Source organism: Brassica napus, chromosome A9 (genome assembly GCF_020379485.1).
Source record: "Brassica napus cultivar Da-Ae chromosome A9, Da-Ae, whole genome shotgun sequence".
Lineage (NCBI taxonomy): Eukaryota > Viridiplantae > Streptophyta > Magnoliopsida > Brassicales > Brassicaceae > Brassica > Brassica napus.
In genome coordinates, this window is record NC_063442.1 from 7126117 (window position 1) to 7140637 (window position 14521).

Genomic DNA, 14521 nt, shown 5'->3' on the forward strand with positions numbered 1-14521 from the left:
TTAAAAAATACATTCTAATGATAAAAAATTCTTAAAAATGCTCATCTATTAAAAAAACTCTTGTAATCCTAATTTCTAAATCAAAATACCAAATCTACAATATTTGTCTACAAAAATGATAACTTTCCCAAAATAGCAGTTTTTAAAAAAATTATTTTTAAAAAGAACCTATTGATCAAATATTCTAAAAAAATGCTCATCTATCAACAAAAACTCTTGTAATCCTTGTTTCTAAATCAAGATACCAAATCTACAATATTTGTCTACAAAAATGGTAACTTTCCCAAAATAGCAGTTTTTAGAAAATTTATTTTAAAAAAGAACCTATTGATCAAATATTCTAAAGAAAGTATATCTATCAACAAAAACTCTTGTTATCCTAATTTCTAAATTACAATCCTAAATCTACAATATTTCTCTACAAAATGATAACTTTCACAAAATAGAAGTTTTATGAAAACTTATTTAAAAAATGCAACCTATTGATCAAATATTTTAAAAGAATGTCCATCTATCAACAAAAACTCTTGTAATCCTAATTTCTAAATTACAATCTCAAATCTACAATATTTCTCTACAAAATGATGACTTTCCTAAAATAGTTGTTTTTAGAAAATTTATTCTAAAAATGCATCCCGTTGAAAATATGCACATTAACACTCTACATTGTATTTGTCCACTTTCTCAAACAATACCTGTCTAGCGTGAAAATAATTTATATATTTGTTTGTATTTGTCCACTTTCTCAAACAAATAGTTTAGTAATATGCACATTAACACTCTACATTATTTAAACACTAAAGGTGAACTAAAAACTCAATATCTGTCCAACCTGAAAAGTTTCTATAATTTTCATAAGACAATACCATTTCACTTTTAAAAATAGTAGCATCCACACAAATTGCTACATCACTTGAATATCAAATTAAACAACAATACCCAAAAAAAAATCATATCTAAATAACACAGAAACCAAACAACCTGCGTAGCTTGGACATACACTAATTATACACATATATATATATATATATACTATGCAATTAGAGGAAAAGCATTAATTGCACATTTTTAGACTAGTAGTTAGATTTGATCCATGGAAAAAGACTAGTAGTTAGATATGTAAATCACTCTTAGATATTTGTCAATAAAAATCTGAATTTGTTTTTTTTTTTTCAAAACAGATTCCATTACTAAAGGTGTTCTGGTAGACCCATGACTGAGTCATTTATTGCTTCCAATCATCCGTTATGTTTTGAACGTTTTAAATTTTTTTATTCAATTGTAATAAAATATCAGTTTCACACTCTGTTCAAAAACGCGGCGTCACTTTTAGGTTTATTTCACCGCTCAGCGACAAAAGTCTCTTTGATTTTGAAAAGAAGAGAGCCTCCTCCTCCTCCTCCTCCTCCTCTCCATTCTCTGCTTCTGCCCATCACTATCTCTCTCCATCTCTCTTTATCAGGTTACCAAAGTCGATTTCCGTTTGAAAAGCTTTCAACTTTTTTATTTTGATGTTTTGATTTAATTTGCATTTCCATTTTTAGATTTGTGGGTTTGAAGTTAGGGTTTGGTGTCTTCAAGCCTTGTTGTGTTTATGTCTCTAAAGTTTTGGGCTTTATAGATATTTATCATTGGTAAGCCTTTGATCAACACAGAGGGGTTTGATAACCGCTTTAGTGTTTCATTCTGTTACTTTGTTGGTTTCAGATGTTTATCTGGATTCTTATTTGATAATGTCATTAGTTCTTATGCTAAGAGTTACCAATTATTGAAATGTTGGTTTTGGGTTTAATAGATAAGGATCCACAGCTTGAACAATTATGTATATATTTATGTTTTGTTTTAGAAAGTTGTCTCATGTTCTCTAAATTTCGTGAATTTATAACATATCGCTTTTGTATTTTTATTGGTTGTGTTCACCAGATTGATGTCAGCGTGCTCTATACTCGAATCATAGCGATTTGTGAAGTTGTTAAGCCAAGGGGTCTCTGGGACAGAGCACATATCTCACTCAGGTATATGTACTTTGTTTATTTTGTTTACAATGCACATATCTCATTTCATGAATTTACCTTTTGATGATAGCAAAACGCTGTTTTTGGATGTGTACTGATTAACAATTTACAGTTGCAGCAAGTTAACAAAGTCAGGACACTCCCAGAAAATAGGAAGACACATACATATACAGTCCTGATGTAAGCGTGTTACTGTTTCTATTATTGTTATGATTCATTACAGCCTGGAATACATTGGTTTCATTTCTCCATATTTGGCTGTTTTTTTTCTTTTTTTGAACTATCTCAAGCCCCTTTCCATCATTCTCAGGATGGTGAATCCGTTGGCTCTTCTCGTCGGATTGACAATCCTTTTAGATCCTCTGAGTATAATGGTAGATGGGCTGGGAGTTAACTGGGGGACAATGGCCACACACAAGCTCCCACCAAAGACAGTGGTTCAGATGCTCAAGGACAATAACATCAACAAGGTTAAGCTTTTCGACGCTGACGAGACCACCATGGGTGCGCTCGCCGGCTCGGGTCTCGAAGTGATGGTTGCTATCCCCAATGATCAGCTTAAGGTCATGGGAAGCTATGACCGAGCCAAGGATTGGGTTCGCAAGAACGTCACTCGTTATAACTTCAATGGTGGTGTCAATATCACGTTAGTTTCCCTCTCCCTCTCTTCTTCCTTAGTTTGTTTCTTAGCTAACCTCTTGATGATGTGTTTCAGGTTTGTAGCAGTTGGGAACGAGCCGTTCCTCAAATCATACAACGGAACATTCATAAACCTCACGTTCCCTGCACTTCAAAACATCCAAAACGCTTTAAACGAAGCTGGACTAGGAAACACGGTCAAAGCAACGGTCCCTCTAAACGCAGATGTCTACGACTCACCAGTAAGCGACCCCGTCCCATCTGCTGGGAGATTCCGTCCTGATATCCTCGGTCAAATGACTCAGATCGTTGACTTTCTCGGCAAGAACAACGCACCCATCACAATCAACATCTACCCTTTCTTGAGTCTCTACGGGAACGATGACTTCCCAATCAACTACGCCTTCTTCGACGGTGCTCAACCAATAGATGACCACGGTGTTAGTTACACAAACGTTTTCGACGCCAACTTCGACACTTTGGTGTCGTCTTTGAAAGCTGTTGGCCATGGAGATATGCCGATCATCGTGGGAGAAGTCGGCTGGCCTACAGAGGGCGACAAACACGCAAACAACGGTAACATATATCTCTTATTCCTTTACAGGACCGGTCCTGGGCAAAGCCAAATGAAACATTCCGGCTCCCAAATTATTTCGAAGAAAATTAAATAGTTATAAATCCCTAAATTTGTAAAAAAAAAAGAAAATTTATTAATTTTTTTACTAAATCACCTACAGCCCCAAACATATCACTAGATGCAATGTTTGGTTTTGAAGAATGGTTTTATTTGCAGGCGAAGCTTATAGGTTCTACAACGGGCTATTACCAAGGCTTGGAACAAACAAAGGAACTCCACTGAGACCAACCTACATTGAGGTCTACTTGTTCGGATTACTAGATGAAGACGCTAAAAGCATAGCACCAGGAGCGTTTGAGCGCCACTGGGGACTATTCAGATTCGACGGGCAGCCAAAGTTTCCTCTAGACCTCTCGGGACAAGGACAGAACAAGTTGCTGATTGGCGCGCGGAACGTGACGTATCTACCAAACAAGTGGTGTATGTTTAATCCAAATGCCAAGGACTTGACGAAGCTCGCTCAGAACATAGACTTCGCTTGCACTTTCTCGGATTGTACCGCGCTTGGCTACGGGTCTTCTTGCAATGGTCTTGACGCGAACGGGAACGCTTCGTATGCGTTTAACATGTATTTTCAAGTGAAGAACCAAGATGAGGAGGCTTGCATCTTCCAAGGTTTGGCTACCGTTACTACGCAGAATATATCTCAGGGCCAATGTGATTTCCCTGTTCAGATTGTTGCTTCTTCCTCTTCTTATGTGTCTTGTTCTTTGGTCTGGTTGGTCGCTGGAGTTTTGTTTGTCTTGATGTTTTGAGGTTTAGATTGTTTGAGGTTCTGTGACAGAAAAAAAAGAAAAGATTGTTTGAGGTCCTTATTGATTATATATATTTCCTTATATCGTCCATGATTTTTTTTTTAATTTGAAGAGTAACCATCATTTTTTAGATTTTCAAAAGTTACATGTTCTTTTATTCAGTTTAAATTACTTGTCGAATTGAGTTATAGAATTAGCTTTGGGTTAATAATCATCGTACAAGAAACAAAGAAGAAGAAAAATATTGTTGATATTATCTTATCTAAGAAGTATAGCATATAATTCGGTTAACTTCATAAGACTTGGTTTGTTCAGTTAAGTTGGTTATCTCTGAACCAGAATCACTTGGTTATAATTGGTTAATTATATAGGAAGCTATTGTTAATTCTCAGTTAAGGTTAAACCGATCGTTTCGTATATGCTGAATCGATTGAATTTTCTAATCTTGCCGGTTGGTTCGTAAGTACAGCATTTTTTGAAACCGAAAACAGAGAATAACGGTTCGGTCCGTTCGGTTCACTTCGGTTAGTTGATAATAGTTTCCATCCAATATTTAATAAATGATTATTTTAAGCAAGGAAAAAAAGACAAAACGGTGGCGGTTTTGTTAGTAAAGCAGTGTAGGTAGAGAGGAGAGAGATACGGATACGGTCTTGTCTCTCACCGAATCAAATAAAACGACAAGAAAAGGAAGAGAGAGAGAGAGGAAAATGGAGAGCGACGAAGCATCAGCAGCAGCAGCAGCAGCGTCTCCTCAAGCGAGCGGAGGAACCGTAACACCGGCGCCGAAGAAACGAGGCCGGAAACCTAAGAGCAAAGACGAATCTCAGGAGCAGATAAGCGGTGGGAAGATGAAGGAGAGCGGGAAGAAGACGAAGCAGCAGGAGGAGCAGAGTGTGGACGATAAGTACTCTCAGTGGAAAGGTCTCGTCCCCATTCTCTACGACTGGCTCGCCAACCACAACCTCGTCTGGCCTTCTCTCTCTTGCAGGTCGCTCCTTTCTCTCTCTACTCCTAGGGTTTCAGTTAATTTTGTCTTAGGTTAGATCTCGCGTTGAACGTTCTGATGCACACACATAGTTGTTTTTGTCTGAGGTTGAATTTGGTGTTTGGGGTTTTCACAGATGGGGTCCACAACTCGACCAAGCTACCTACAAGAACCGCCAGCGTCTTTACCTCTCTGAACAAGTAGGCTTTTTTACTTTCTACTGTATGTTTCTCGATCTAGCGTTTCAGACATTTGTGTCTCAAGATCTCAGAATATTTGTATATGTCTCATCATTTTTTTGTGTGTCACTAGACTGATGGCAGTGTACCCAACACTCTAGTCATAGCGAATTGCGAAGTTGTTAAGCCACGGGTTGCTGCGGCAGAGCACATTTCTCAGGTAGCTACTGTTTTTGCCTTTAATCTTGTCGTGTGGCTTTTTTATTATCATGATCCTCGTTACAATGGATTTGCAAATGTGTGTGTTCAGTTCAATGAAGAAGCACGTTCTCCATTTGTGAAGAAGTACAAGACCATCATTCACCCTGGAGAGGTTGTATCTTTACTTGTTTGGTACTTTGAGTAAAGTAAAAAAAACTCTATTTTGATGTGTATTCATGACTAATTCGCATGTGCAGGTTAACAGAATCAGGGAACTCCCACAAAACAGTAAGATTGTTGCTACTCATACTGATAGTCCTGATGTAAGTAGCTGCTTCTTCTCTTTTGTTATGGTCACAGCAACTTTATATATGTCGTTTTTATTTGGCAATCATAGAGCATCCTTTGTTTTGGACTAACTTCTTGTTTCAGTTATCTGAATACTCTATATGTTGATTCCAGGTTCTCATTTGGGATGTTGAAACCCAGCCAAACCGTCATGCTGTGCTTGGTGCTGCAAGTTCCCGTCCGGATTTGGTATGTCCACTTCTGAGAACATTTCTTGCGCTCTATTCTTGTTTGTCTTAACCTCATCATTGGAAGTGATATATCTCTTTGATATCTTCTTAAAAAAATTGCTACTTGTTTGCATCATCTGAACCATTTTTTCTTGCAGATACTAACTGGACACCAAGACAATGCTGAATTTGCTCTTGCAATGTGCCCAACCGAACCCTTTGTCCTCTCTGGAGGTCTGTGTTTCTGTCATTTTTTTAATGTCTGATCATGTGGTTTTACCAGTTTCTCATACAAAGGTTATTCTCTTAAGGCAAGGACAAGATGGTTGTTTTGTGGAGTATCCAGGACCACATCACAACGGTTGGTACAGATTCCAAATCATCTGGATCCATCATCAAACAGACTGGTGAAGGTGGTGATAAGACCGAGAGTCCTTCTGTTGGCCCGAGAGGTGTATATCAAGGCCATGACGATACGGTTGAAGATGTCGCATTCAGCCCGACCAGGTAACTTCTTATAACAGTTTTTTTCATGCGAATTGAGATTATTTCATGACATCTGATGATGCTTCTGGTAAATTTTCACTTTGTGAACTAGTGCACAAGAATTCTGCAGTGTTGGTGACGACTCTTGCCTTATACTGTGGGATGCAAGAACTGGCACTAGCCCTGTCACGAAGGTACTGTATCTTCTTGATCTTAACAAAATTTCAAAGTTTTTAGTTTCTGTTATCTTTATCTTGTTTTTTTTTTTTGTGTTTACCAGGTTGAAAAGGCGCATGATGCTGATCTTCATTGTGTCGATTGGAATCCTCATGACGACAATCTCATCCTGACAGGGTATGGGGAAATAGATATATGCATGTGCCACAGACAGTTGATTAAGGCACCCTTAGCATCTACTTAATAAAACTTTTAGAATATGCATACATGTACTCATTAGATATAGTTTGAATGTTTCAGGTCTGCAGACAACACTGTCCGGTTGTATGATCGTAGGAACCTTACCTCCAATGGAGTTGGTACGCCTATTTACAAATTCGAGGGCCACAAAGCTGCTGTTCTTTGCGTTCAGGTTTCAACAACAGCTCTTATATTTTATTATTCATATTACATGTATGTAATGAACTCACTGATAACAATCTTGTTAATCAATTCAGTGGTCTCCTGATAAGGCATCTGTTTTTGGGAGTTCCGCAGAAGATGGTCTCTTGAACATCTGGGATTATGACAGGGTATGTATACAATTCACTCAGATATGTCTGAAATTAATCTTTTGTTCGTTATCATCACTTAAAGCTATTCATCGTACTCATGTTTGGTTTGGTTTGCTTAACTAACCATCAGGTCAGTAAGAAGTCTGATCGTGCAGCTAAGAACCCTGCAGGGCTCTTCTTCCAGCATGCCGGTCACAGGTTCGTAAAAGACTTGATCCTAATTTACTTGCTTCTAATTAAGTTCTTTTATTTATATACTTTCTCAGGGACAAAGTTGTCGACTTCCACTGGAACGCTGCGGACCCTTGGACTATAGTCAGTGTTTCTGATGACTGTGAGACTACTGGTGGAGGTGGAACATTGCAGGTAAACCATTAAACGCTTTCTTGGTACTTTGACGAGCAATTTTTGTGAGATAAAACTGAAATGTGTCGTGCTTATACTTATATTCTTCATTGGCAGATATGGCGGATGAGTGACTTGATTTACAGACCGGAAGAGGAAGTTCTGACAGAATTGGAGAAGTTCAAGTCGCATGTCATGACATGTGCGTCCAAGCCTTGATTGAGTGCAAAGAAATAAAAAGACCATTTGTCTATCGCCTATATGATGCGGTTTAGTTGTCGGTTTAGCGAGTAATCTTTGGTGTTTATCAAAACGCTGGGTTGTCTTTTGAGATATTAGTAGTTTTTAGGACCTTTCCAAATCTTGGTTCTCGATCCGATTTCGTCAAGACTCTTGAAAGTGCTATTTTGTTCAACTTAGATCTTAACCGAATCAAAATAACTGTGTGTTGGTTTGAGTTTGCATTGAACGTATGCCTAAACGAAATTAATATCCATCTCAAACTGAACCCTGTCACAAGACTAGTGTACTTCGTTTTTTTTAGGTACACTAATTGCCTTTACTATATCGATTATGTTGACTCTAATCAACAAACAGATGTAGAAAATCTCTAATAAAACATGTCAGTTTTGAAAAGATTTAGGAATTTAGATTAATTTTCAATAAACAGAGGGTATCTATGCAAAAGAGGTAAATTTATTTGTGATTAGGTGTAAAATTGCTTAAACCCTAGAGAAAATGACAAACCTTGCCTCATATTTGATTTTATTGACTATCTCTAATCAACTAACAGCTTGAATGTGATCACTTAACGAACTTTTGGGTGATATTTGAAAATTGTAAGAGGTTTAGGAACTTGAGACTATTTTAAATAAAATAAAGGGTATATATGCAAAAGAGGTAAAATATTTGCTTAAACCCTAAAAGAAAATGACGAGCCTTTAGCTGCTGAACTCTAACATCAACAACTTATTCACAAAAGTAGAGAAGAAGAAGAATCACAAGATGGGTCGCAGCATAAACCCTAAGAAGGCAAAGAGGAAGAACAAGGTTAGAATCTTCGAATCCCCAAACTTCAATCTGATTTTGTCTCTCAAATCAAATCAGTAACCTAAAACGCGTGAATTTGAATGTTGAAATTTTGATAGAAGAAGGGAGAAGCGTCTTCCTCCTCGGTGCCATCGATGCCAACAAGGGTTTGGCAGCCAGGTGTGGATAAGCTCGAAGAAGGAGAAGAGCTTCAGTGCGACCCTTCTGCTTATAATTCCCTTCATGGCTTCCATGTTGGTTGGCCCTGTTTGAGGTAAGCTAAAAAGCCTCACACTTTAGGGTTTATTAAAGAGATTGTGTATGCACAGGCCGTTTAAATCATAAAGTTAAAGTCTTTTGAATGGTTAAGTGACTTTGATTGTTCTCTTTTCTTTTTCAGTTTTGACATTTTAGGTGATAAGTTGGGTTTGAACCGAACTGAGTTTCCTCACACCTTGTATATGGTGGCTGGGACTCAGGTGAGTCTTGTACCTTTATATATCTTTGATCGTGATCGTGGTAAGTTGTGAATATAGTTAACTATTCTCTCCCTTTTAGGCGGAGAAAGCACCTTTGAACTCCATTGGATTATTTAAAATTAGCAACGTGTCTGGGAAGAGACGTGATGTAGTTCCCAAGACGGTTAATGGTGATGATGCTATGGAGGATGAGGATGATGAAGATGAGGACAGTGATAGCGATGAGGAAAGTGAAGATGGAGCTTCCACTACTCCGATTATTCAGGTAGTTTTTGATTCTCTCTAACCATTATGTTATTCACTTATTCGTCTCTCAATTCGAGAGAGTCATCATCATCATGGTTAATAATTTTATCTCCAATGTTTTTGATAAACAGGTCCGCAGAGTTGCTCACCATGGATGTGTTAACCGCATTCGTGCAATGCCACAGAATCCTCATATATGTGTCTCTTGGGCAGATTCTGGTCATGTACAGGTAAGATATTAGATAAGACATGAAGATATGTTTATCTGTGTCTCTTTGAAACTGGTTTGTGTATTTGTATTTGTGGGCAGGTGTGGGACATGAGCTCTCATCTTAATGCTTTGGCAGAGTCAGAAACAGAAGGTAAAGATGGAACTTCACCGGCTCTAAACCAAGCACCCTTAGTTAACTTTTCTGGCCACAAAGATGAAGGCTATGCTATAGATTGGAGTCCTGCAACAGCTGGAAGACTTCTTTCCGGTAAAATTTGTCACCAATACACAGACAGTTACATGCTTTCCAACATAGTCAGTGTATTTATTTATTTTTCTACACCGGTTAGGGGACTGCATGAGTATGATTCATCTGTGGGAACCAGCTTCTGGTTCATGGACTGTTGATCCTATTCCGTTAACAGGACACACCGCAAGTGTTGAAGATTTACAAGTAAGACTGTTGCTCTTTGCAGCTAAATTGTTTGTGTTAACGGTTTCTCTCTCCTTTTGGGCGTAATATTCCTTTCCTCTGTTGCCAGTGGAGTCCAGCTGAAGCCAACGTGTTTGCATCCTGTTCTGTGGATGGGACTATTGCACTATGGGATGTCCGAGTTGGGAAGACGCCTGCATTATCTTTCAAAGCACATAACGCAGATGTGAATGTTATCTCATGGAACAGGTTCTCTTTGCCACTTTGATGTGAAACTTAAACTTTTTTTATCATTAGCTAATTCGTTTATTTTTCCTCTTTCATGAAGGCTGGCTAGTTGCATGTTGGCTTCAGGAAGTGACGATGGAGCATTCTCTATCCATGATCTTAGAGTTATCAAGGTAGGTTTTATAATTTCCGTATCAATATCTTAACGAGATTCTGATGTGATAAGCCTTTAAAAACTTGAACTAGGAGGGAGATGCTAAGGTAGCACATTTTGAGTATCATAAGCATCCTATCACGTCGATTGAGTGGAGCGCTCATGAATCCTCAACACTTGCAGTCTCTTCCGGCGACAACCAGCTCACGTAAGCCACATAAGCTTATACAGAAAACACAGATTACCAGCAAAAAAACACTGAGAAACTGTGTAATGATTCTTGGCTTATCTATTGAATCTGCAGGATATGGGATTTATCCTTAGAGAAGGATGAAGAAGAGGAAGCAGAGTTCAAAGCACAGACCAAGGAACATGTTAACACACCTCAAGATTTGCCTCCTCAGCTTCTTTTCGTTCACCAGGTAACATCTTACTTCAACCTCTTTAGTACCGGTTATATTTCATTGATGTCTGTTTGTCTGAAAACTTTTTTTCTATTCCGTAAAACCAGGGACAAAAGGACTTGAAGGAACTCCACTGGCACAACCAGATTCCAGGGATGATCATCTCAACTGCTGAAGATGGGTTCAACATCTTGATGCCTTACAACATTCAGAACACACTTCCTGATCTCGCTGCCTGAAAAGCTTGAGCCTTTTTTCCTGAAAAACTTTTCTAGTCTCTTGAGATTTTTTTTTATTGTCCTCCCTGTTTTCAAGAACTTTACTCTTTCATAACTTGATGTTTCATAACCGTCGGTTGGTTTCATTTTGTGACAAAATGTCAAATTGACAAAATGTCAAAGTATGTTTTTTAAAAGCATTCTCTCACTATGGTGTATTATTATTATTTCACAACTTTCAAGCGTTCATCATTGGTCGATTGATTTCAACTGCTACAAAATGTTGAAGGAGCAAAAGCCAACAATTCCTGAAACATATATACTGTAAAAAAATCTGGATGTTCTAATCACTTTCCGATCATTCCTTATGACATAAAATCTATTAGACTATCAAAAAAGAAAAGTTAAAACAGTGTTTCTTAATACAACAATAAGGACGGTTATTCTATGAGCCAACAGGCTTGCCGTTTAGTTTAGGGAAAGGATATTGTTTGCTTAGAACTACCATTTTGCTTTTGTGTGCCAAATAACCTTTTACAAGGTTTTTGTATATCAAGATCGTCATTATACATTCCACCTGCAATTTATTTTTATCAGAAATACCTATGAGTTTAAAGAATGCATTCTAGTAATCTACAGAGACAAATGGGATGAAAACATAAGACAAATGTGATCCATGTCTATTTCTAGCCATCTAAGTGCTTTGGCAAATTACTTCAAGGTTCAGCTGGTGAGCTCTTGCAGTCTTGCTGGATCACTCAGCTTCTGAATGAGATAAACTATAACATTTGATAAAAAAAAAAAGTTATTAAGCAACTGTAATCTTAGTATGTTCAGTGGAACGATAGAGTGTGTTAAATAAAGACTTCTTACATTTTCTTCATGAGTCTCTCTGATACTATTTCCAAGACAAGATACACAAAGGACCTCAGGGACCTGAACGACATTAAGTTTTTTTTTTTTTGAACGACATTAAGTTGTTCAATGATATTATCCAAACTGATAAACCTCTTTATTCAGTTCACCAAAGAACTAGCAGGCTAATTGCATCTTCATTGGAGGCAATCTGATTACTTGGAAAAGCAAGAAGCAAAAAATGGTATCATGTTCAAGTGCTAAGGCAGAATATAGAGCAATGAGGAAGTTTACTAGTGAGCTTATCTGGATCAGAAACTTGCTAAGAGACTTGGACATAGAGAGTACAACACCAATAACATCAATCACAATGCACTGTGATAATCAGGCGGCCATCTATATTGCTTCAAACTCAGTGTTTCATGAAAAAACAAAGCACATTGAAGTGGACTGTCACAAAGTGAGACAAGCTGTGGAGCAGAAGATTATCTTACCTTGCTACACTAGAAGTGAAGACCAGTTAGCCGATATCTTCACCAAAGGAGCAAACACCAAAGTTCGTGAGTTCATCCATCCAAAGTTAGGACTCATAGACCTGTCTAGATCATGATCCTCTTTGCCATGAAGCATCTACTCTTTTTTCTTAGTGTGTTTTTGTCCCATTGGGTTTTTCACACTAAGGTTTTAATGAGGGATGTGTTCATGGCTTCCAAACTTGACCATACCTTATGTTCAAACTTGAGGGAGAGTATTGAGAAGAAGAAGAAACATGGATTCCATCTGCAGAAACCCATCTACAAAAATTCATCTGCAGAAACCCATCCATAGGAATTCATCCACAGAAACTCATCTGCAGAAATCCATCCACTGGAACTTATCCAACACCACTTTGGAGGCAAAAAAAACCATTTGAATTTTGAATCAAAAGAGCTGTTGGAGACTTGTTACATCAGACTCAATTGTTAGATTCTGTTTCTGTAAAATCTCTCTATATGTACTTAGTTGTAGACACAAGAAAAATTTAAGGGAATAAGATTTTCCTTCTTTACTCTTTCTCTCTCTCTCTTCTTTACTTTCTGATTAAACTCCTCTCTCCTTCTCTTGTTCTTCACTCTGTTCTTCAATTTCTTACAGACAACATTAAACTAGGTCAAATATATGGTTTAATGAATTGAATTAATGAACTTACCTATAGGAAGGGCTTACTTTTGATGATGAAAATCAAAGATCGAGGGACGAAAAGAGCTTTGTTCCTTTAACTTATGATTTGTTCAAAGTTCAAAAAAAAAAGAAAACTTATGGTTTGTTTGTATCTTTAGAACCTCGTACACTTCGATCATAAGATCAAGTGGAGACTTGGGGGTGTTAGAGAGTGTTACATAATAATTGTTAGAATTTAAAGAGTAGTGTTATTGGTTTATACATTTTCATATTCTCACTAAAATCCGGTGTCATTGGTACGAAGATTTTCTAATTATCCCAAGGAATATTTCTTAACAGGGCATTCTCAATATAAATGTATGTGTATGTATATGTAAATATTAATCAATACTATTAAAAGGGAAGGAGTTTAAAAAAATCTACCTATAAAAGTTGTTTGGACCCTTTTATTTAACTCATTATTTTTTGGTTTTACCTTAAATTTATACTAAAAATATGTTACCATATATTTTTCTAACAATAATTTAGTCAATTCTTTTATTTATTTAAATCTCATTCCTAAATCGTAATCATTACTATTACTATATTTATCATTTTAATTTTTAATCGTAAAAGCATTGAAACTAATGTTTTATATTATCACTTTTATCGTATAATATATGATTTAAAGCAAGATAAATTACATCAATACTATTAAAAGAGAAAGGAGTCTAAAAAAATCTACCTATAAAAGTTGTTTGGACCCTTTTATTTAACTCATTATTTTTTGGTCTTACCTTAAATTTATACTAAAAATATGTTACCATATATTTCTCTAACAATAATTTAGTCAATTCTTTTATTTATTTAAATCTCATTCCTAAATCCTAATTATTACTATTACTATATTTATCATTTTAATTTTTAATCGTAAAAGCATTGAAACTAATGTTTTATATTATCACTTTTATCGTATAATATATGATTTAAAGCAAGATAAATTACAAGAAATATATGTGTGCATTCTAACTTCCTCTTTCGTTTATAATAAAGTAATCATACATATATAAAATTTTCCACTAAAATCTCATATCATATACTAAACTTTCAACCGTCTGTAGTTTGATAATATTTTCATATTTAAAAATGATTTTTCTGAATATTCATGTTACCTTCACAAAAATGAAGAAATTCATTGGTTTTATTAAAGTTAACATGACTTCACGATATCAGTATTGATTATTCAAGATTTTGAAAATTATTTGTTTAGATATTATACTTTTATATACTTTTCACTTAAAACGAATAATAAAAAAGGAAAGAGTTTTAAAAAATCTAATATAAAAAAGTTGTTGGAGTTATGTATAACTATTTATTATTTTTCTTATAATACATTAATCATTCTAAACATACAATATTTTAAATATTTTTAACAGATCTTAATATTATTTCTTATGATACCTTTACTCAGAAAAATATTTCATCATCCATGTTTTTGTACAATAACGTTAAAAATCTATATCTAAAGGTTGTTGGACCTGATATGGACGTAATGGGTCCTAATCTGTTCGGGTATTTAAGATCCTAAAAGAATTTAAAATATATGAAAAATCTGAAAAATATCCGAAAT

At 36.1% G+C, this 14521-nt stretch overlaps 3 protein-coding genes across 7 annotated transcripts; all 3 read left to right on the forward strand.

Annotated features, from left to right (window-relative positions):
• The first annotated feature begins 1292 nt into the window (after positions 1-1292).
• Positions 1293-4136, forward strand: LOC106447129 (glucan endo-1,3-beta-glucosidase 8-like). 4 transcript variants are annotated; one of them, XM_022692714.2, is made up of 7 exons: positions 1408-1462; positions 1545-1634; positions 1924-2015; positions 2134-2195; positions 2326-2661; positions 2731-3230; positions 3448-4136. In XM_022692714.2, coding segments are annotated over exons 4-7 (1437 nt in total). In that variant the 5' UTR covers positions 1408-1462; positions 1545-1634; positions 1924-2015; positions 2134-2193; the 3' UTR covers positions 4047-4136. The 4 variants fall into 4 exon arrangements, with proteins under 4 accessions (XP_013744447.1, XP_013744444.1, XP_022548435.1 ...); XM_013888993.3 differs by lacking the exon at positions 1545-1634 and having other exon boundaries at positions 1293-1462; XM_013888990.3 differs by lacking the exon at positions 1545-1634 and having other exon boundaries at positions 1295-1462; positions 2128-2195.
• A 512-nt stretch (positions 4137-4648) lies between these two features.
• On the forward strand, positions 4649-7951 carry LOC106447128 (WD-40 repeat-containing protein MSI4-like). Its single transcript, XM_013888989.3, has 15 exons — positions 4649-5037; positions 5171-5234; positions 5347-5433; positions 5524-5586; positions 5672-5737; positions 5877-5951; positions 6091-6166; positions 6244-6439; positions 6531-6612; positions 6699-6772; positions 6896-7007; positions 7093-7167; positions 7280-7347; positions 7416-7515; positions 7612-7951. The coding sequence occupies exons 1-15, from the start codon at positions 4757-4759 to the stop codon at positions 7711-7713; spliced, it is 1521 nt and encodes a 506-aa protein (XP_013744443.1). The 5' UTR covers positions 4649-4756; the 3' UTR covers positions 7714-7951.
• A 450-nt stretch (positions 7952-8401) lies between these two features.
• On the forward strand, positions 8402-11160 carry LOC106447127 (protein HEAT STRESS TOLERANT DWD 1). 2 transcript variants are annotated; one of them, XM_013888986.3, is made up of 12 exons: positions 8402-8544; positions 8643-8797; positions 8924-9002; positions 9082-9267; positions 9380-9478; positions 9559-9727; positions 9810-9913; positions 10002-10141; positions 10221-10293; positions 10367-10482; positions 10579-10696; positions 10786-11160. In XM_013888986.3, the coding sequence occupies exons 1-12, from the start codon at positions 8500-8502 to the stop codon at positions 10915-10917; spliced, it is 1416 nt and encodes a 471-aa protein (XP_013744440.1). In that variant the 5' UTR covers positions 8402-8499; the 3' UTR covers positions 10918-11160. The 2 variants fall into 2 exon arrangements, with proteins under 2 accessions (XP_013744440.1, XP_013744441.1); XM_013888987.3 differs by having other exon boundaries at positions 8429-8544; positions 8646-8797.
• The last annotated feature ends 3361 nt before the right edge of the window (positions 11161-14521 follow it).